This window comes from Dendrobium catenatum, unplaced genomic scaffold (assembly GCF_001605985.2).
Source record: "Dendrobium catenatum unplaced genomic scaffold, ASM160598v2 fragScaff_scaffold_1348, whole genome shotgun sequence".
In the NCBI taxonomy this organism is placed as follows: domain Eukaryota; kingdom Viridiplantae; phylum Streptophyta; class Magnoliopsida; order Asparagales; family Orchidaceae; genus Dendrobium; species Dendrobium catenatum.
In genome coordinates, this window is record NW_021319810.1 from 147215 (window position 1) to 169988 (window position 22774).

The 22774-nt window shown below is 38.0% G+C and overlaps 1 protein-coding gene across 3 annotated transcripts in view; it reads right to left on the reverse strand.

The window, feature by feature from the left end:
- LOC110106753 overlaps nucleotides 1-18296 on the reverse strand; it is a 51910-nt gene extending 33614 nt beyond the window's left edge. For 2 of the 3 annotated variants that reach the window (XM_028699638.1, XM_020836737.2), the window contains exons 1-6: nucleotides 18025-18296; nucleotides 17364-17558; nucleotides 16107-16181; nucleotides 15117-15232; nucleotides 7899-8013; nucleotides 6619-6732 (exon numbers count right to left, since the gene is read on the reverse strand). In XM_028699638.1, coding sequence (XP_028555471.1) covers nucleotides 6619-6732; nucleotides 7899-8013; nucleotides 15117-15232; nucleotides 16107-16181; nucleotides 17364-17510 — 567 coding nt within the window. In that variant the 5' untranslated portion in view covers nucleotides 17511-17558; nucleotides 18025-18296. The remainder of the gene's footprint in view (nucleotides 1-6618; nucleotides 6733-7898; nucleotides 8014-15116; nucleotides 15233-16106; nucleotides 16182-17363; nucleotides 17559-18024) is intronic. The other variant, XM_020836736.2, reaches the window with a different exon arrangement.
- Between the last annotated feature and the right edge of the window lie 4478 nt (nucleotides 18297-22774).

The following is a 22774-nucleotide window of genomic DNA, read 5'->3' on the forward strand; positions in this document are numbered from 1 at the left end:
GAGTTGGGGACAAGGTCTATTTGAAGCTCCGACCATACCGACAGAGGACTATGGCCCAAAGGAGAAATGAGAAGCTTGCAGCAAGATATTTTGGCCCTTTTAAAGTGGAGAAGAGAATTGGAGAGGTGGCTTATAGATTGAGGCTTCCTCCAACAGCCAGAATACACCCCGTTTTTCATGTATCACAGTTGAGGAAAGTGGTGGGGGAGCATGCAGTAAGCCCAGAGCTGCCCAGCACATTGAGGGAGGACATGGAAGTGACATTGGAGCCTCTAGCAGTCGAAGGAGTGCGCATCAATGAAAAGGGGGAAAAGGAAGTGAAAATTAGGTGGAGCGGCCTCCCAGATTATGAGGCCACATGGGAGCCATTGGAGAGGATTGCAGTGCAGTTTCCTGCCTTCCACCTTGAGGACAAGGTGGTACTTTGGGAGGGGGGTAATGTTATGCCGGTCCAGCATGGACCGGCTCAACCTGGACCGGCCCAGCCGGTCCAAGTTTACGCGAGGCGGAGACGGGCCAAGGATCAGGCGGAAGATTCAAAGGGGGCTGGGGTGGGGTCCACTTGAAATTCAAACATGGTTTAAGTGTTTTTGGAGGGAGAAGGAAGGGTAGAGAAGTCCTTTTGCTTTTATTTTGTATTAGATTGTTTTAAGAGGGAGTTATGAGGGGAATTAGGTTATCATCTTGTTTTTTAAAAGAGTTTGGTGTTCTAGGGTTTCTTGCTTGGGCTCTTGGCGTTGCCGGAGATTGTTGGAGAGTTGTTCTTCCTCTCGAATTGAAGAACATTGTATCTTGCTTTGGTTTTGTTTGTCTACTAGTGGAATAAAATCGTTTCTATTGTTTTTCCAAGAATTTCTCCCTATTTTTCTACTGTTTTTGGCTGTTTTACTGCTGTGGACAGCAGTTTTCATCTTGGATCTATTTGTTTTTGGTGAGAGACACTTGGAAATCCAAGGGGTTCCTATCACATAACTTTATGAGCCTCATAGCTCACCAGTTTTTTTATACTGGTTATTGTTACAAAGAAAGGAAAAGAGAAAGTTGAGACTGATTAGGCAAGTGTTGGAAACATAGGTTTTCTATTTAGAAGTATTTGTGATATCTTCTTATGAGTTATATAAGTTGTCTAAGTGTGGTGAAACATTCTTATTTTCATAGTGGCTCTGTAAGTAATTGTGTGAGATAATTGAAATTATTAGATGCTTCCATTTATTTCGTAAATGTGATTGTCAATGAATGTTTTATACAATTATTCAAATAATGAAAAGTATCATATGTTGAGAATGAATGTTATGTTTAATTCTGTGACATTTTACATTACTGGTAAGGGACATTGTGAGGTGTTACAATTGATCATAAGCATTATAAATTTTTTTTATGATGGTGTCTGACAAGGCTCCTGCAGCTCTTACCGAACCCAAATTATTAGGCCAAAGTGGAGCAGAGCCCGCCGGCTTCCAACTGAATCAACTGAGCCCTTATCCACTTCCGTCTGCCACCTGACCACTTTTATAACCGTCAAGGGCAATGCTGTAATTACACTAAGCAATAGGTTTACTTATTTATACCAATGTAATATGCTTTAACAGATTCAATGAAATCACTAGTTTTATTGTTCATCGTCTTCCTCCTTGGAGCGTCAATGCAGTTTGTTCATTTCGATGGTTTCATCATGGTATCAGAGCTTTTTGCCTAACGGCTGCTCTTCTCCATGGGTGACTCAACCGCCTCCGCCCCCAGCACCCCTTCTGGTGCCGCTCTCACAGTTGATCCTCCCGCGACATCCACCGACGTCGTGATCCCTGTTACTCTTAAGTTCCTCTTAGCCAACATCAAGAACGTTATCAACGTTCAGCTCCTCCCAGAAAACTATCTTACATGGAGATCAGCGATCTACAAATTGTTCGCTGCAAACCATTTTTCCGGTTACCTTGACAGTACTATCCTCTCTCCACCTAAACATCTTCTCACAGCCACCGGCCAGCTCACCCTCAACCCCCAATACTCTACCTGGACCTTAATAGAATAAAATCTCTCTGTTGCTCTCTTCTCCACAATTTCTCCACCTATTCTTCCTTACATTCTCACCTTGGAGACATTTGCCTCAATCTGGAAGACGTTAGAGCAACGTTTCTTCTCTACTAATCGCTCTAGAGTTATACAACTCAAGAATGAGCTGCAATCTCTCTCTATGCAAAGCAAGACAATGACAGACTATCTAGCGTCCATCAAAAGCACAGTGGATAACATTCGAGCTGCTGGCGGAACTGTGGATAATGAAGACATTCTCCATCATATCCTCAATGGCCTGCCGCCTTCCTATCAGTCATTCAAAACCACCATTCGAAACTCCCTGCACCCCATCTCATTGGATGATTTGTATTCTCTTCTTCGTAGTGAAGAGGTTCATCAAACCACAGATGCCCTTCGTGAACTTTCATTTTCCAATACCTCTCATTCCGAGGGACAAGTTGCTCTGTTCTCCAACCGTGGGAGATCGCGCGGACGCTCCTCATCCAACCGTGGTCGCGGTCGCTTCTCCTCTACCAATGTACCTAGAACTTCATCCCGTACTCCACGTTTTGATGGTGATTGCCAAATCTGTGGCAAACGTGGACACTCAGCTACCAACTGCTGGCATCGAGGCAACTTTAGTTACACTCCACCTTTAAACTCCAGCGTTGCTCTGGTCGCTGAATCTGACTCTTCTCCGTGGTACTTAGATAGCGGAGCGTCTGCCCATCTCACTCCGGATCCTCTTCCTCTTCAGCAGCCAACTCCTTACAACAGCCGAGATCAAGTCTTTGTTGGAAATGGTAATCCCCTACCCATACAGCATGTCGGCAATGGTCTCCTTCCCACACCTACTCGTAAGCTTACTCTTACTCCTCTCTTCCATGTACCACGCTTAACACATCGCTTAATCTCAATCTCCAAACTCACACATGATAACAATTGCTCAATCCCTTTTGACAAATCTGCTTTTCGTGTCAAGGATACAAGGACCAATCAGTCTCTACTCCGCGGGCGCTGCCTTAATGGTCTATATCCCGTCCCCTACAAACCATCCATTGTTGTTGCATCTACTACAGTCGCTCCGTCATGTTCAGCTCTTTCTTAGCATCGCCGGCTCGGACATCCGAATGTCAAAACTATGGCTGCACTAGCTAAAGCTTTCCTTCGCTTCACATTATCTCCTTACGTTCTTTATGTAATTCTTGTGCACTCGCAAAGAGTCACAGGCTCCCTTTCTCTCCCTCTTACCATGTATCTCGATTTCCCTTAGAGTTAATACATATGGATGTTTGGGTCCTTCCCCTGTTTTCTCTTACGATGGCTTTCGCTATTTTCTTCTCTTAATAGATGACCACACCAAATATATATGGCTCTTCTTACTTAAACAAAAATCAGATGTTGCTCTCTGTTTAATATGTTTCATAACAGCAATTGAAAAACAATTAAACTCAACTATTCTCACGCTGCGTAGCGACGGCGGCGAATTTCAAAACAAAACGTTACAGGAATTCACAGCCCACCGCAGTATTACGCATCAACTCACTTGTCCCTACACTCCACAGCAAAATGGAGTCTCTGAACGAAAGAATCGTCATCTCCTAGAAACCGCTCGCGCTCTCCTCCTTGATGCTCAATTACCCTCCACTTTCTGGTCTAATGCCATTCTCACCGCTGCTTTTCTAATTAACAGATTACCATCATCAAATACCTCTTCAAAATCTCCATATCATCTTCTTTATCGAACTCCACCCGATTACTCCATTCTTCATCCATTTGGCTGCAGGTGTTTTCCTTGGACAAAACCACTCTCACCTCACAAGCTAGCCCCTCGCTCTATTTCCTGTATTTTCCTTGGTTACACTTTAAATCAAAAAGGATTCAAATGCTTTGATCCTCTCACTCACAGAACAATCTCATCCCGCCACGTGCAATTCGATGAATCCATTTTTCCCTCTCTCTCAATCCTGTCACCACACCACCGCCTCCCACCCCTACTGATCTTTCCTTTTTCCCTCCAATTCAAAATTCAAATATTTCACCACTAACTCCATCTAGCTCCTCAACTTCCTCCCCTCCTCCCACTGTCTCCACACCTCAAGCCACTATCTCAACTCCACCAACAACCTCCTCTACCTCATCTACCATTCCAGTTGTTCCACCAGTTCACCATCGCATGATTACTCGATCTCAAACCGGACATCTCAAACCACGAATCCTACTCGACCTCTCTCATACCTTACACTCATCCCCATCTTGTTTTACCACTGCCAACAAGGACCCCAATTGGCGCCACGCCATGTCTGCTGAATTTCATGCTCTTCAGACTCAGGGCACATGCTCCCTAGTGCCTCCTCCAACCGATCATCAAGTTATAGGCTGTAAATGGATCTATAAGTTAAAATTTTTAGTATATGGATCCGTTGCTCGGTACAAGGCGCACTTAGTCGCACAGGGCTTCAAACAGCAATATGGCGTCGACTACCTTGAGACCTTCAGTCCGGTTGTTAAATTTACCACAATCCGGATGTTTCTCATTGTTACTCTTCATCACGCTGGGCAGTTCATCAGCTGGATGTGATGAATGTCTTTCTTCATGGCAAACTTGATCAACCAGTCTACATGTCACAACCACAAGGTTTCGAAGATAAAACCTTCCCCCATTACGTCTGTTTGCTTCATAAAGCCATTTACGGACTTAAACAAGCCCCTCGGCTATGGTTTGCCACCTTGTCTATATATCTCAAAAACTAGAATTTTCTCATCAGCTCGGCCGACCCTTCCTTCTTCCATTACCATAAGGATCATATTCACATATACATTTTGGTGTATGTTGATGATATCCTCATCACCGGCAGTGATGCGCCTTCGATTGCCACCTTAATCTCCAATCTTCAACAAAATTTTCAAACTAGAAATCTTGGTCATCTTTCCAAGTTTCTCAGCACTGAATTCCAGCGCTCTGCGACCAGTTATCATCTACATCAGCAATCCTACATTCAGGATCTTTTGCATACGGCCTCGATGACTAATTGTAAACCTCTGCTTACGCCTCTCCCCTCAAAGTATCCTGTTGATCCAAATCTTCAGTTACCATTTGCTCAACCGGAACTATTTCGTAAGCTCGCTGGTTCCCTGCAGTATCTAACATCGACCCGGCCGGATATAGCGTTTGTTGTCAACAAGTTGTGCCAACATATGCACAACCCGCTCTTGATTCACTTTCAACTTCTTAAACGCATCTTGCGTTATTTAAAAGGTACCTTATACCATGGACTCTTTCTTCCCAAAACAGACTTACGTCTCTCTGCCTATTCCGACTCTGACTGGGCAGGTGATCAACTGGATCGCAAATCGACTACTGGGTATTGCATCTTCTTATGTACTGCACTTCTCTCTTGGTCTGTTAAAAAGCAAACAACCGTTGCTCGGTCATCAACGGAAGCAGAATACCGATCCATGGCGGCTTCCGCCGCAGACCTCATCTGGACCAGGCGGCTCTGTGAAGATTTTCATATCAAACTTTCCCCCACTGAGCTCTTTTGCGACAATGTCTCTGCCATGTCCATAGCCTGCAATCCAATTTTTCACGCTCGGACTAAACATATAGAGGTTGATCATCACTTTATACGTGACTGTATTCAATCTCACCAAATTACAGTTCGGCATATCTCTACCGCCGATCAGCCGGCGGATATCCTTACCAAGTCTTTGTCTTCCGCTTGTCTTCTCACTTTACGCAACAAGCTTCTGGTCCTCCCGACCATCAGCTTGCAGGACGGTGACAAGGCTCCTGCAGCTCTTACCGAACCCAAATTATTAGGCCAAAGTGGAGCAGAGCCCGCCGGCTTCCAACTGAATCAACTGAGCCCTTATCCACTTCTATCTGCCACCTGACCACTTTTATAACCGTCAAGGGCAATGCTGTAATTACACTAAGCAATAGGTTTACTTATTTATACCAATGTAATATGCTTTAATAGATTCAATGAAATCACTAGTTCTATTGTTCATCGTCTTCCTCCTTGGAGCGTCAATGCAGTTTGTTCATTTCGATGGTTTCATGAGTGTCCAAGCACATAGTATAAGAAAGAATTGCAAAATACTTATTTATAAGGTTTTTTTAAAAGTAAGCCATTGACCATACATAGAAGGATGGGTCTCAACAAAAGAAGTACATTTTATTTGAACTTCTTATAATGAATAGAACCAATAAATATTTTATCCTAGAATATGGAACATTCATTCATACAATGTCCTATATATCCTAAAAATTTATGAAATCTAACAAATTTTTAGATCCTAACCATTTTCAATGATATAAAATTAGGTCAACCGCCTTGATTTATGTTTTAAGAGACTGAATCAAAGTATATATATGAAATGAAGATTTTATATATATATATATACAATGTCAATGTAAATAAAAGGAAGTTTCTGACACACCCATGTAACTGGTTTTAACTTCGATCAAGCTAGTGTTCATATTGATGATCCTTTGGAAAGGTTTAACCACAATGCAATCCGAGATCTTTAATCTGGGTTCATTATAGTGACTTGAATTCTCCACACTACTCCAAAAAGACCATAACCAAAAAATATTACCATTGCAGAAAGGGCCTGCAGCCCAGCAGCACGAAGATCCTCGTCAATCTCTTGAGCAAGCTGACAAAATTTTGGAATCATGCCTTCCAAATTGAACATGTAAGTACCATCTATCTGAAATTCACAACATTAAAGTTGATCTTAGACACAATATCTTAATAAACTATTTATGGATAGTAGACATAATATTGCTTCTTTTTTGTAAGAAATTTATCTTATGACACTAAAGAGATTACAGTACAAGAAAATAACCCCATACAATACTTGGGAGAATAAAAGTTACTATAATTATAATAATTCTAGAGATTAGGTATTACATTGTAATTTTAAAAGTATATATTTACTTTACTGATAGCATAGGACTATTTTAAATGGATAAAGTTTATAATAAGTTATTATTTTGACAATATGTCAAATTAAAATTAGTATTAAATAGAAATAATAAATGGTTTATTAAGCCGTTATTAAATATTCAATAATCAGTTTGAACGTATAATATTTTAAATTAAATCAATAATTGAAGTCACATTTTATTTTAATGTCAAGAATATTTAAAATTAGTTTTAAGAATAACTTAATCCTTCTAAAATTAGGAGATAAAATTTTATTCAATTGGCATCTTCATATTAATTAAGGAGAGATGCTTTGATAAAGACAACACAATATATAGATTATAAGATATCTTAAATAGCATATGCAAGCAAGAGACCGGCCTAGAGCATGCCATCATGTAATTATCCTCATGAATTTAGCTTTTAAGAGAAAAATACCTTATCCAGCCACGAAAATAATAAAATAAATACACAAAATTTTTAGAGAGCCCTACTTTAAAACTGAGTTCTACAAAAAGTTAAGCTTTAGAGATAATAGACATTATCTTTCTTTATCAATTAAATATTCAAATATTAAAAATCATTTGGTTAAAATCTTGTACTAATGAAAAAAAAAGAAAGTTATTATCAAATTAATTACTAATGATATTAGTTAAGAAGACAAGGAGATAATACAATAATTGAAAGATTACTTGATATAGAAATTAGGTAGCTTTGATAATGTTGATGATATATTTGATAGATGTGACTTGCCCTTTTTTCATAATAACTTTTACATAAATAAATTAGTAAATTTTCCAAATAAATATAATTTTCACCTCCAATTAAAGAAAAAAATTTAAAAACTGTGAAAGCTCTATTTCAATATGGACAGCTTGAAATGAGAGATTTTCTCTCTCACTGTGGCTTGATATATAGTAGATTGATACTTGAGAAAATAAGACATACCTGACTGTTTACAAAGTAAAAAAGGGTTTTGCATCCAACTATGCGCATTTCATCCTGCCTTGGCTGGTCCAACAGAGTTTCAATGATTGTTAGAAAGCTGCTCGCAAATAGTGACCTGCAGTATCGTTTCAATATATTTAATTAATTTGAGATAAAACATTATTTATCTGACTGATTTGCTTTATACCAACTATCCTAGGTGGGAGTAATTAACAATCCTTCTAAATGGCTAAAATATTTGGTGGCACTTTCCGATGAATATTAAAAAAACGGCACGAGAAAGTTTACATCATTTTGAGAAAGTATATATGAAAAAAATCAGGAATAAAGTTTGGGCGTAGCATTTTAATTATAGCAGTAACGAAATTAATTCAACTCAATCAGATAATATTTACTAGGTATCCTTCAATGTTCAAACTTTAACTTCATTTTGGCAAATAATGAAAACTAAAAAGATTAGAGGTAATGTCAAAGAAAGCATTATAAAAAAGCATTAAGCGATGAAACATTTTCTTTCTAAGAGAATACTTGGCTTCCAAAACAAAATGTTGTGAAATGATACATCATTTTTCATCCTTTTACTATTTTATTAAGTCATGCAACTTATAGAACATATAAACATAACTTCTTTCTAAATCTCCACAATTTCTATTTGTATATTGCAATACTTTTGGACTTTGATATTATGCTGCAATATTCCTACTGTTGCAGAACGTCTTAGGATATAGGATTCTCCAAATGTATGCGCAAAAACAAACAAGTAAAATCAATTCTTAGTCCAACTTTAAATTTGTCAAAAAATTTATCACTTTTGATTAAATAAAAACATAAAAAATTCAATCTAATGACAATTTAAAGATTGACCAAGTAAATTCTATATAAAAATTGAGATGAAAAAAAAAAATCCTAAGAAGATCAAGATTTACATCACAAAATGTAAACCCAAATTGTAGTAGAATCACACAAATAAATTAACCAATCGTAAACTACATAGATAAATAGAAGATCTAAGCCTTACACCAGTACAAGGGGAAAAATTCCTCCAAAAATTGTCATCAACACTTGCATCTTACTCAGAATTTGCATCCAATCAACCCACACAAGTTTGAAAGGAAAGATGAATTTCATTAAGCAATTGAATGAATTTTTTTTATATATCCAAGTAACCCTACATATAATCACTAAAATAGGCAGTCCAACAGAATCACATAATTTGGCTAACAGTTACACGTCCCAATTTCACCTAAAGTGCAAAAACAATAATTTTTTTTATTTCGGCTATACTGCATCACGTAGAATTTGACTGTGTAAATGCTCCGTGCTAGAAGATGTAACCAATTGTCATCTCGATGCATAATCAAATATACATCATACCAAATAATCTACCAAAAAAATCCATGCTGCTAAGAATACAAAAGTAATAGCAAGAAATATAATTGGTCTGGAGGCCATATTCGATGCTACTGGGACCTGAATTGCAATTTGTTCAGGTACACATAATAATTTCCTATTCATGCTTAAAAATCCTCTTGATGTGAAATGTAATGCATAGAAACAAGAACTGCTTGGGGATATCAATATAAGATTGTTAAAGCTTTGCTAGTTATAGAATTAATGCTTACCCAAATTAAGTTCTCGGAATTATCAAGTCGAAATTAAGTAAGGCATGTGGTTACAACTAGATTAATGGGACAATATAAAATTGACAACATAGAATTAGATAGTAATGTTATGGAGAGAAACAATAATCCACAATTAACAAATAGAACTTTTCACCTTGGGTCTCTCACTCACTCTCTTGTTGGTGGCACTTTTAATGGAGGTAGATTGAGAGCAACCGAGCGATGTCACTAGGAGACAAATGGCTCACAAAGTGTAGTCCGTTGGAGTGGTAGCCGGTGGCGGATAGTCCATGGGATGACTAGTGAGCATCCAACGTCTTATACGTTCTTCCTTGATCATCAAAGACGAAGCCGTGGTCGATGTCGGGATCAACCGTCCAGGGATGTGGAGAACTCTCTTCTTGAGCCCTTGAGATGCTTGCTTAGAGAAAGGCTCCCAAGAAAACAAAAACTGAAATCTGAAATAATTTCAGTTTTGGAAGAGGGGGAGGGGAATTAATTTGATGAATTCAAAATAATTCCAAAGGGGGGATTGATGGGGGGCGGCAATGGGAGGAAATTGGGCTGATTTATTGGTGTAATTATGTCATTTGGAAGAGAGAGAAGGCCAATAAAGGGGGCCGGGGGGGAAGGTGGCCGGCGGCTTGGAGCAGGCGGCGGCAAGGGCAAGGGGGAAAAAGAGATGGAACTTTCTGGGGATTTGACGACTACGAATTTACTAAACTCAAATGTCTTCTCGTTGAATTTTCACAAGATTAGCTAGCACGAAAACTAGAACTCACAAAGAGATCTAGTCTTCTCTGGCGAACTCACTAAGAGATCTTGGAGGGAGGAACTCACAAAGAGAACAAGTAGTCAATTTCATTTCATCAAAAACTAACTATTACATAAGAAAAGGGCCATATATAGGCCTCCAAATGACAAAGAAAATAAAAGACTAAAATGCCCCTTGGGCTACAATAGCGACCAAATACCCATAAGGGCAAAAGTGGAAAAACTGAAAAAAAAAATAAACTACTAAATAAAATGACTCAAAATACAACTCATGATCGTGGCCGTCGATCTCCGGCGTCTGCTGATGGTACATGTGTCGAAATCTCTGACGATGTCCTCATCACCTCTAGTCTTGGTCATTCCTGTTAAATAGCTTTAAGGTTGGTCAACAAGGGCAGGACCTTTTGGCTCATGCATCAAGTACATCTATCACTTATAGAAGTAACAATCTTTCACCCTGGCTAAAATAACTCATCACTATCTGAAATTCTGAATCACTCTCCTTTGCATGCCTAGATAATTATTTATTTCTCTTCCCCTGTCTATTTAACTAATAATTAGCACCTGACAATTCATCAACAAGCCCAGCATCATTAACACATATTTCGACTGTCAAAGGAGAAGAAAGTCGAATTGAAAAGGGAAAAGAAGCATCATTTGTTTCTTTTCCATTGTTTTTTTTTTTTTGCTCTCAAACATCTGGTTACATTTTCAATCACTTCAAATTTATCATACTAATATTTCATCAAGAACGAACCAAATCACAAGTATTATTTCTTCAAAAAAAAAAAAACATATTCTTTATTAGTTTAAGCGTTCACAAAAATATAGGTTCTAGTAGAGTGAATCTTCTTCGTAATATCTCTGAAAAAAAATTTGGATTCACCAAATTTAATTTGACATATGGTTACCATACACAATTTAGTGAAGTAGTGACAATAAATAAAGCATTTCAGTTAAGCATTACTGGTTAGCATGTAATCACTGAGTTGAAAAGCCACAAACTAGTACGTAAAACATTACATCTATTAGACAAAATGAATTGTTAGCCAAACTTGACCCATAATTGAAACTATTGTCTACCAACTTTAATCTTATAATGAACACATTTATGCCAAGAACCGGTGGGTCTTAATAAAAGTTAAGTTAGGGATGAAGCTTCAAATATACTCTATACCCTACCTCAAAGTGAATGTCCTTCATGTGCTCATCAGCCTAACTTTTCATGATATACTGAGCCCTCACTAGGTGCCTTTTCAATTCCTCTAGTAACCTATCACACTCTTCCAAATACTGCTCCACTGAAAAGAATGGTGTGCTACTTTGCCCAAAGTGCACCAAGTGAGGTGGATCCCTGCCATACAACACTTCGAAGGAGTTATTTGGGACACCAAATGGTACGAAGTGTTGTACTAGTACTCTGCCCACATCAGCCACTTAGCCCACAGCCGAGGTGTCTCTGAAGCGAAGCATCATAGGTATGTCTCCAAGCTCCTATTGACCACCTCTGTCAGCCAATCTGTCTGAGGGTGGTAAGAGGTATTCCTCTTCAGCACAGTCCCCTGCAACCTGAACAACTCCCTCCAAAAGTGACTGGGGAATATTGCCTCGATCGGACACTAGAAAAAGGGCTCACGTTCGGCTTGATGATCCCTGCCTCCAACATCTCCCGGATCAACTTATCAATCTCATCCTTTTGGATTTAGGAGTAGCGGTAAGGCCTAACACTGATCGGTGATTTCCCCTCCAACATCATGATGGCATGCTCATGTCCCCTCTATGGTGGTAATCTCTGATGTGGCTGAAAAACCTCATGAAACTACTGTATAACTGGCTGCACTGTAAGAGGGATGTCCCCCCCTTCCTTCCCTCTAATCCCCTCCAAACTCTATAGCTCCACCAGAAATCCTTCTCCCACCTCCTATATGGCTCTTACCATGGTTTTTAGAGACACCATGGCTTTGGAGAGTCCTACATCTCCTTTAATCACTGTCCTCCTCCCTTCCACTATCAGCTCCATTGTCAGCATCCCACAATTCACCTTGGTATCCCTCAAGGTCTGTAGTCATCACATCCCCAGGATGACATCAGTGCTCCCCAACTCCAATGAGAGAAAATCCTCCCTCACCTGGATCCCCTGTATGGTCAAGGTCACTCCCCTACACATCCCTCTACCTATCTCCATCTTCATCATCCCCATCATCACCACATAGTACCCTGTGTCCACTAGTTTCAGACCCAATTGGTCTAAGACCTGGTTGGAGATGAAATTATGAGTAGCCCCACTATCTATCAGCACCACTACCTCCTTGTCTGCTATTTCTCCCCTCACCTTCATAGTGTGATTCAGAGGGAACCACACCACTTAGTTCAAGGAGATCTCAACCATGTCTAAATACAGCTTTTTATCCTCCGTCGTGCCTCACTCCCACCTCCCTCTTAAGCTTTCTCGTCATCAGAGACAGTGAGAACCTGAAGAGTTTGGTCCTTACATTTGTGCCCCGGTGTGTACTTCTCTTCACATCTAAAATATAATCCATTTGTCTGCTTATCATGCACCTCCGCTTCTGTGAGTAGTTTGAAGTTACCCCTGGGCGAACTCCAACGCTCTTCTCCCTAGGAACCTCTCTCTGGAAGGATAATGTCTGGGTTCTAGGAGCTCCTCCCATGGTGTTGCTTCTAATGGTCTTCTCCCTCTTATATTTTTCCTCCACCCTTTGAGTCAGCTCCATCATCTCTATCAACCCCATAGGCCTCAGTACCCTGAGTTTTGCTTTTATATCCTCCCTAAGCCCCTTTATTGAAATTCCCCTCTAATCCTTCGTTAGAGATTACCCCTAGTCTCCCTGACAGCAGCTCAAATTTCTTCCGGTACTCCATAATTGTCCCCTCCTATGTTAGGGCATAGAACTGCTCGTGGAGGTCTCCTTTCTGAATTGCTCAGAAATGTTTCAACAAGCACTCCTTAAATTCTCTCCATAAGTAGATATGATACCTCGCCTCCTCCATTGGAATTAGACTAGGGCTTTCCCTTCCAAACATAGACCCACCGCCATGAGTTTTTCCCCTTCAGTCAGCCCATTGATGGCAAAGTAATGTTCCACCTGATACACTCAACCTGAGAATTCTCCCCTTCAAAGACCGGCATCTTTAGCTTCCTTGCTCACACAATCATACCCCAATGGTTTCTTCCCCCATTGGTTCCCCCGACATAGTGGTTGTGTGATTCCCTTCATGCATCCCTTCATTGGTTTTGACCTCATAGCTCCACTCAACTATGTCCTTCTCCATTCCACCTCTCCCTCTCCCCTCAATCGGTGTATTAGTTTTGATGGAAACAAGTGCAGAAATTACAAAAGTAGTGGCTGAAATTTGGAATTTCAACAAGAACAAATAGAAATTTGAAGAAATTATTTGACAATTCAATAGGAAAACTTAATAATAAATGAAAGGTGAACGAAAACAAGCAAGATACAATGGATCTTCGATTCGAGAGGAAGACCCGGCTCTCTCAATCTCTAGCACGCAGCTAGAGCCCAAGCAAACTGATAGGAAACACTTGGATTTCCAAGTGTTTCTCACCAAGATCAAGTAGATCCAAGGAGAAAACTGCTGTCCACAGCAGAAAAACAGCCAAAACACAAGAAAAATCTGAGAGGAAAGCGTAGTGGGCCGGTCTAACACAAACCTAGAGAACTCCTAATTTTAGCAAAAGCACACATAACCCTAACCCTAACATGACAATAACTATTAAAAGCAAATAATACAATGTAGAAGGTCCAAACAGCCCTTTAAATTCAAATCTCCCGCTCATCTGCCCTCTCTCTCTCTCTCTCTCTCTCTCTCTCTCTCTCTCTCTCTCTCTCTTCATTAAACCGTGGACCCCACCCCTTATGCCTAGTATAACATGGGTCAGTCCCTTCTGGACTAGCCAAACCGGCCCCTCCTAGGCCAATCTAACACAATCCCTCTCTAATCCTGCATTTTCAGAGTTTCATGCACCAAAAAAGACCTTTTTAACACATTTCTAACAAGTCTTGTACAAAAATGAAAACATTGATGAGATGCATCTCACTTGAAAGTCCTCTTCCTCATTATTTTTTATACCTGGTTAGAAAACATTAGAAATGATCTTTCTTTATTAGATTTAAATGAGAATTTGACTCTTAACAGGACACAATGGAGAAAAAAGAATTCATGTAGCTAACCCCGTGTAGTGGGATAAAAGCTTGTTGTTGTTGTTGATCTCTTGATTAATCATGAAGAAACTTTAAGATGCTTTTAAAGTTTAAGATGCTTTAGTAAGAAAAAGAAATTTCTTGCACTTCATTTAGAACTTCTTGATCATTAGCATTAAACATATCTCAACTGTTTGGTATTGACTTTATGAATCATGCCTTCTTCACTCTTTTGAGTGCTACATGAGGGGTCAACTCATTTACCGCAATTCATTTGCATGCCGTTTATCTAGATTTTCACCATTCTTAAACAAATTTGCATGATCCTAGAAGATTACTACTATAGATTGAGCCTTTGTCCATTTTGCATGTCATTTCTACATTTCATTTAAATTTTCTGTTTTCCAATAAATTGTTATTAAACGATGTTTTCAGAATGAATGAAATGTGAAAACAGGAGATTGAAAACATTAAGTGATTGCAAACAAAAACAGAATACATTTGGAAAACAGTTATCACATATGGAGCTCTACTTTGAACAACTAAAAGACATAGCTGCAGATAAAAGTATGCTGAGTACCTAGCAACCTAAGAAAAAGTCAGAAAGGTGGCCAAGATGTATTTAATAAGACAGAAGAACTCACATTTGCTCCTTACAGGAAAATAATAATTTATGATAAATGCGCATGATTATCTTTACAAAGACAAACTCCTCGGACCTCAACTCCTTGTAGCATCTTTGCTCCAAATAAGTTGTTATCTGATTTTTGTAGAAAAAAAGAAGCAGTTGATTAAGATGAAAATGCATGAAAACAAAACTTGGAAGCATGTAAGATACAAAGCATCTGTTTCTTGGATTCTATTGTAATGAATTAGTTGGGTTTTTTTGCTTCTGCATGCCTCTTAATTATTGACAAGAAATAGAAGAACCTTCTAAAAAAAAACATAAACAATAGCAGCAGAAGCAAAATCTATAACAATAAAAAGCACAGAAAAAAATGTTATAATGAGCTCTAGAATTTTCCACAAATAGCAGCAAGGATAACGACCAATTCTGTGTCAACTACTGGTGGTACATTGTTTTTAAGGAAAATGCGAGCAAACTTTCCTCATCAACAAGCCCCACACCAACGCAGAAATGAATCATTTCCAAAAGTTATTCCTAGTACCAAGGACCATTGCTCCATTTCAATTGTTATTATTGCTATTACTGAGAATATCAGTATTGGCGATAGTAAGGTATAACCTAAATATAATGCAAACTAATTCAGTGTGTACACTCCTCTACTACATATGCATTTTGTTTCAACTTTTTAAGAATTTTTTATTACAAGGAGACAAAAATCTATCAAAGATCATTTGCCAACCTTCTTATACGTTCAAAATTTTACTTGTTTCAGCACAGTTATGTATAATAAATTATGTACAATAGTTGCTGAACATAAGAAATTGTATTAATTCAATATTTAGGTTACATAAAAATAAAAAAGCGTAAGTCATATTCAATAATGCTCTTCTCAAATAGCCAGCATAATAGTCATATAAAGAGATAAGGAACCTGAAAAGCTATCAGAAGTGAGGTGTTTAAAATTGATTGGCCCATAGAAGTCAAATAAACAGTTTACCAGAATTACCTTTGGTATGCGCAGAGGATTTTTTGAAGCATATTCACACAATTTACAAATCTTCCTATCATTGGGTTCTTCATCCTGAGAAGAAAGCACATGTACAATTTTTCTGCTATGATAAGAAAATGTTTGTGCTAAGACATAATATTCAAATTTAAGCTGTAGGAAGCAAAGCACAGAGCTTTTCTCATAATTACATTATGTAATGAAACTGGCCTAACCCCAGAAAGAGACAATGCTGTATGATCAAATAGGATTTAGATAAACACATGAATTCACTTAAGAAAGTGTACATTTGTATGCAGCATAGTTTACAGAGTATAATAAGTAGCATGAGCCCATCTAGATGGAGAGCATTTGTTAAGGATCTTTTGAACACAAGGAACAGAATATCCTCCTGTTTCTTCCTTTTTTTAATTATTCGACACTTTATTTCTAAGAGAAAGGCATCAAGCATATGATATCAACTGAAATCTGATGTGATTGAAGATGCGCATTGTCATGAATATTGTCCAACAAGAAATAGTTAAGAAGAAATTTAAATTGAACAAATTTCTGATTAACCTAAGGTTTGAGTCAAGTAAAATTCACAACCAAAAAATCTGAAGTTTTAAGTTATATGTAGCATTGCACAATAGAAGCATGGAATGGCGGTGGGAGTGATTTTGAAAAATAGAAAACAAGCATTAAGCAGATCATTGGAAAAGTATAATTCACTATTAATAAATCCAAAGTTATTAGCTGGTGTGAGAACCCTAGAAAGATGACAAACAAGCATAACATCTTGATAGAACATCTAAGAGTATTAAGTTTAGTACCAAATTTGAACTTGAAAAATATACTGGTGAAGAAATACTGTGGTATATTTTCACCATAAGCTTATACTTTTGGTTTTGCAAACGGGTTTGAACATGCTCTTAGTGCCAAATACTTGGGGATGTAGATAAAAATTATTTTGAGATAGTGACGGTCAATGTGGAGAACTCTCACATAAGAGAAAATTTGCTAAAACACTTGGGAGTATTGGATTTAGTCCCATTTCAGATAGTTAGAAAATATATTAGTGTGGAAATGCCAAATGGTTTGCCCTCACCTATAGGCATAGGCTTTTGGGGTTTGATCATTAGTGTATTGAGACCAACCAACTTTGGCCCACATCGATTCACAATCCCTAACACCTCAAGCATAACAGAACCAAGATTTTAGGAACATCAAGTTTACAAGTTACGAACAGAATAACAATAATAAACGCTGCATCCTAACCTTGGATTTAGGGAAAATATCAGCTAATAGCTTCTTGTACCGCTTCACTGGCTGCCGTGAACTTGTCCTCAATGAAGGACAAAAAACGCACAGGTTCTCGCATGCAGGATAGAAGTTCCTTGAGACAAGTCCCATTGTCACCAGCATCAAATTAAAAATCCTTCCACAGGAAGTTTGAAGATCTCCAGACCTACACTGTATGAAAAGTAGATAAGGCTTTTCCTTCTTCTTTTTTTTTGGATAATCCTGACATCTAACCAGATATGAAACAAACAGGAAAAAAGGCAAAGCATCACCCGTCAATATAGCTAAGCTCGTAGCACTCTACTCACATCATAACTTGGAAAAATCTGAACTAAATCAATAATGCATATAATATAAATGCAATCCATCCAGCATGCTTCAATTACATTTAAAGCAATTCAATAACGTAAATTTAAAGTTTCAATGGCTCAAACTTCTTCAAGTTAGGGAACAGTGATAACATAAAAGGTCCCCCGTGACGAAATTAATAACAAAAATTTTTCAAGGAAAAGTTAAAGAAGTCACGATCTTAATTACCAATCAAACAAAAAACATAAACTAATCCCTCAATCCAATTCACAGCCAAAATCTTCCAATCCAGAAACAAAACACAAAACAACGCACCAATCCAAGTTACCTCTCACAAAACTTCTGGATTCCGCAAGACTACTATCGCCTAAACAATCAAAACCTTGAAACGGAAACCACTCCGATAAGAAAGGCCTCCAAGATAAGATCGGATCAGAAAATGCAGCTGGGGAGTATAGAGATCTGATTGCCGAATTGATTTTCGCTCTACCTGTCGCCGCCCTAGCTCCTCTCTCTCTCCTCTCTTGCGCCAATGAATAACAGAGAGGTGAGCTGGTAGAAAAAGAGCGAAAGAGAGAGAAAGCGAGAGAGAAGAAAATAAGAAAGACTGGTTGCTTTTATTTATATTAAAATATAGGATATTCTTTTTTGGGGGGAAATAATATAGGAAAAATTAAAGATAAAATTTCTGTACTGAAGCCGTGTCGCTGCCGGCTTTTTCATTATAGTCCATTTTGCCCCTCTTTAACTTTCTATTATGATCATAACCCTGACAAGCTTTTCTTCTCAACATACATTTTAATAAATTGTGCGATAATGATAAAGGCTTATACAATATTATTAAACAAGTGGGCTTATCTGAATAAATCTAATTGTTCTAGAGAGTAAAGCCATGTGGCACGTGCCATCCTGCATAGGTTGGCCCACGAGAGTAACCGTTATGGTTAGGCTTAAATGATTGGCCTTTCGCAGGAGCGAGGCACGTGATATTTTGTAGAAAGTTGTAAGCCACATCAAAAAATGGAATAATCAATTTAATGTGTAGCATTCAATTTATAAATACTTATTTCAATATTATTATTTATAATATTATCTAAATATTAGTTGTGCTAATAAATAGTTCGACCTAAATTCAACTTAAATAATTTAGAGTCAAACTGACATGTTTAATAAAAGATATGTAATAATCCGATTTTTTTTAAATAATTCTTTTTTATGAAACATATGGATTCAGCATTGTGCCTTGTCAAAGAAGAGAGACATGGAAGAGAAAGAACGTTGTTTGGTGCTTTTTTATCTGTTAATTTTGTTCAGAGATTTTATTTATTTATTGTAAGTAACTAAAGTCTCATTTTAGTCTTCAATGATTTTGATTATTATATAGATTTTCTTGTATTTAACATAATTAATTATTTCTGTGGACCTCTGAAAGAGCACCGCTCGTGGGATACGAATGCAGAGGGTACGGCCGCACTATCCCGTAGGACAAAATGATCGTAGGCCTCCACACTCGACACGAACAGGTCGATGGAAGGGCAGATTGGATCGTGTATACGACTAACCATTGAGGATAGAGGCTGTCGCTAACACACCCTGATGGGTAGTAATATACACGACCTAATCACGGGTTTTCCCCGCCTGATACGACAGCTCGAGTGGGGTATAGTAGATATGGGACCGAGTTTCCCACGGGCGCAAGCCCCCGTGGTTAATTATATCCCAGGCCGGAGCCCGAGAAAACTCTCTATTAAGGATCATACATTATCCCTTCCTAAAATGGGATTGGCACAAGGATGTAGAAAAAGAAGTCATACTCAAATGGAAGAAAGGTCCAAAGGGCTAAATCAACATGCATGGTTCATACCAGCATTCGGAGGCTCTAGGGTACTACAGAGAAACTAGATGAAAGAAAGTTATGCAATCAATCACATGTGTGAGAGAATGATGGAGATGGCGTCATCTAGTGACGCAGATAAGTAGGATTTATAGCCCTTGAAAGGAAGGGACCTACCTACTATTTAAGGTATACTACGAGATCATATGTAGTAGCCTCGAATCCTAGATCTAGGTTGGGCTTGGTGTTCTACACATATACTAAGATCCGTGTCCTAGCTAATGCAGTGCAAAACCTGGACTTGCCCCGGCCTAGATTTGGGAGCTAGCTAACCACCTTATCGCTTTAAAACCATGGTATCAAGTCAATTATGAAAGATGGGTGGGTGGTATAGTTATTGGAAAAAGGACCGACATCTAGAGAGTTTCCTAGTTGGTTCTGGACTTATGTAGGGTGAATGCCCCTAACTAATGCAATTAAATTTTAATTAAATTAATTTCTAATGCAATGCATGCTAGTTGAGACTTCCAAATCATGTATGCATAAGATTTTAAAAATAGGCTTATAGAAAATAAATTTTTAGAAAAGACTGAGTCTCCCTAATCCAGCACTTCATCATCATAGGCTAGATTATCCGAACTCTACCCGCAGGCAGGGAGATGTCTTATAAGAAGGAGAAGAAGAAATGTAATAATATGCATGCGACCATGGACGATTCCGACAGTTCCCTAAATTCGTTAAATTTATATGTTACTTAAATTTTTAGAAATTAATTATGAGTAGAAAATATTTTATAGTCCTTAGAGAGCCTAACGAAGTCTAGGCGAAAACAAAAGCAACATGCAAGAAAGAAACCTAATAAAAATAGACAATTTCTACTACGCACATCAGGAAAATACATCAATATAAATCCAGAATAATCAACTAAATGTCCATAGGCAAACTGCCCTTATTACAACCCAGGGTATGCAGAAAATAAAGTGTCTGGGCACCACTGCCAACAACCCGGATTTCTAAGCCTATGATAGACGCCAACAACTTTGAGTGGGATATTGGGTCTTCAATCTTCAGTCTTCTGGATGTCTTCTCTTCGGATTCTTTAGATCTCTCCTCCTTAGACTCCTTGGATCTCTCCTCCTTGGACTCCTTGGATTCGTCATGGCTTGAATATCCAAACGAAGAGATAATTTTCCCCTGTAGGGAGCATTGCCTTTTCTCTTTGGATATTTAAAGCCATCCAACTCTATCTTCCAAATGGAAGAAGACTCTCCCCTTTAGGGATGTCATCTTCTTTTGAAATCCGAGTCGAATAAAAATATCCCAACTCTCAATTATTTTCACAACTCTTAACAATTATTACATACAAATTTACATCAAATGAAAAGCAGTAAATTCTAAAGTCCCTACAATGTATTCTAATAATAATCATCCCAAGTTGTTATATAAAATAAGATCAACCCATTGAAGCTGTGTCAAGCCATGCTCTTAATTATGATGGCTAAGGAGTCCACCTGTAGCACCTGTAATAATTATAATTATTTTTATTTAGTCCTCATTTATTTAGGGGGGCTGAGCAAGCACCTACATAAGACAATATTATAAATCATAACAGTACCCCCCTTTTATTAGCTTGAGCATGGCCACCTACACGGAACAACAATATATATATATATATATATATATAGCTCCTAACCTAGGGGTAGATCTAGCGCTCATCACATCAGTCCACAGAGTGCAGAAAAAGTAAGCAAATACATCAGCAATTTCAAACAGCATGCAATGAAAACCACGAAAAGCTCCGGCACACGTTAAAAAAATAAACCACCGGCCTAGCCTAAGTCTAGAAGTGGTGCCCTAGCAAACAATTCTATGTGTGTGCATGGCTGATGTGGCTTGTTTCGAACAACATGCAATGAAAATCACAAAAAGCTCCGGCACACAACAGGAAAGGAAATAAACACCGGCGTAGCCTAAGTCTAGAAGTGGTGCCCTAATAAAAAATTCTATGAGTGTGCATGACTAGTGTGGCTTGGATATGTCCCAAGCTGGGTTGTTAATATGCCCTAAGATGGGTAGTTAGTGAAAATTATCTAAATTTGTAGTTTGTGGAAGGATAGAAAATGGAGTTTTAATTAAAATAAAAAATTTAAATGGATTAGAGTCCATTTTAAGTAATTTAATTTGTTGATCAATTTTTAATGCTTAGGGTGATGATATTTGAAGTTCAAGTTATATTAACCAAGTTTGGAAAGTCTCAGGTTCCCCTAGGTACTAGCTAAGGGGGTCCAAAAGGTCACTATGAGAAATAGACTAGGTTTGGGTCTCCAAATATTTTAAGAAAATACTATACCCTAAGATGAGTAGTTGGCCAGGTAGTACACTGCAATTGGAGTTTTCTAGGCAAAGTTATGAATTTACTAAGTTTCGGGCCAGTTGACCAAAAAGTTGATTTTCTAATTTAGGTTAGTTTCTGGAATCCTAATATTTTTAATAAATGTTAGACCCTAATAGGAGTCTAATGCAAGTGAGTTTTCCTAATTTAGAATTTTCTACAATTAGTTGTGAATTTTCTAAGTTCATGGTATTTATGGAATTATCAAAATTATTCAATAAAGGACTGATTTTATGGTTTTGATCCAAACCAGCTTCGAAAAGATTGGAATCACTCCCAAAAGTCAGGAATGACCTGAGAAACTGATACCAAGTGTTTGGGGAAAATTTGGGATTTTTAATAATTTATTAGGGGCAAAACGGTAATTTTCACCTAAGGTTAAATTAAGGGTCAACCTATAGTCAAACTGAGGAACCCAATTTATCTAAGGTTGAGGATCAGATTATGAAACATTTGAGGTATGGTAGGTAATTTTTTCACCTAAAATGGATTTATTGTAATTTTTAGAAGGTCTGGGGCCCCTATTAAACAGGTTAATTATGGTTTGTTAATTAAGGGGTCTAACAAACCCTGAAAATTCCTATAAAATTCTAGGATGTTCAATATGTCTCTAATTTCAAATGTGGAAGTTTTCATGTCCATCAGTGATCTATCCTAGCCCCTAAATTTTTTTTTAAATTTGTTAGATGGGTCCTTAATTTTTGTCCTTAAGGTGCTACTACGTTATAAATGTTTAAAATAAAGTTTTCACTAACCCTTAAGGTAATAATGCATGGGAAACACACAAAAGTAGTAAACACACCATGTCCTTAGATTTAGGAGCGCCTAAACTAAGTGTTCATGGTGCAACCT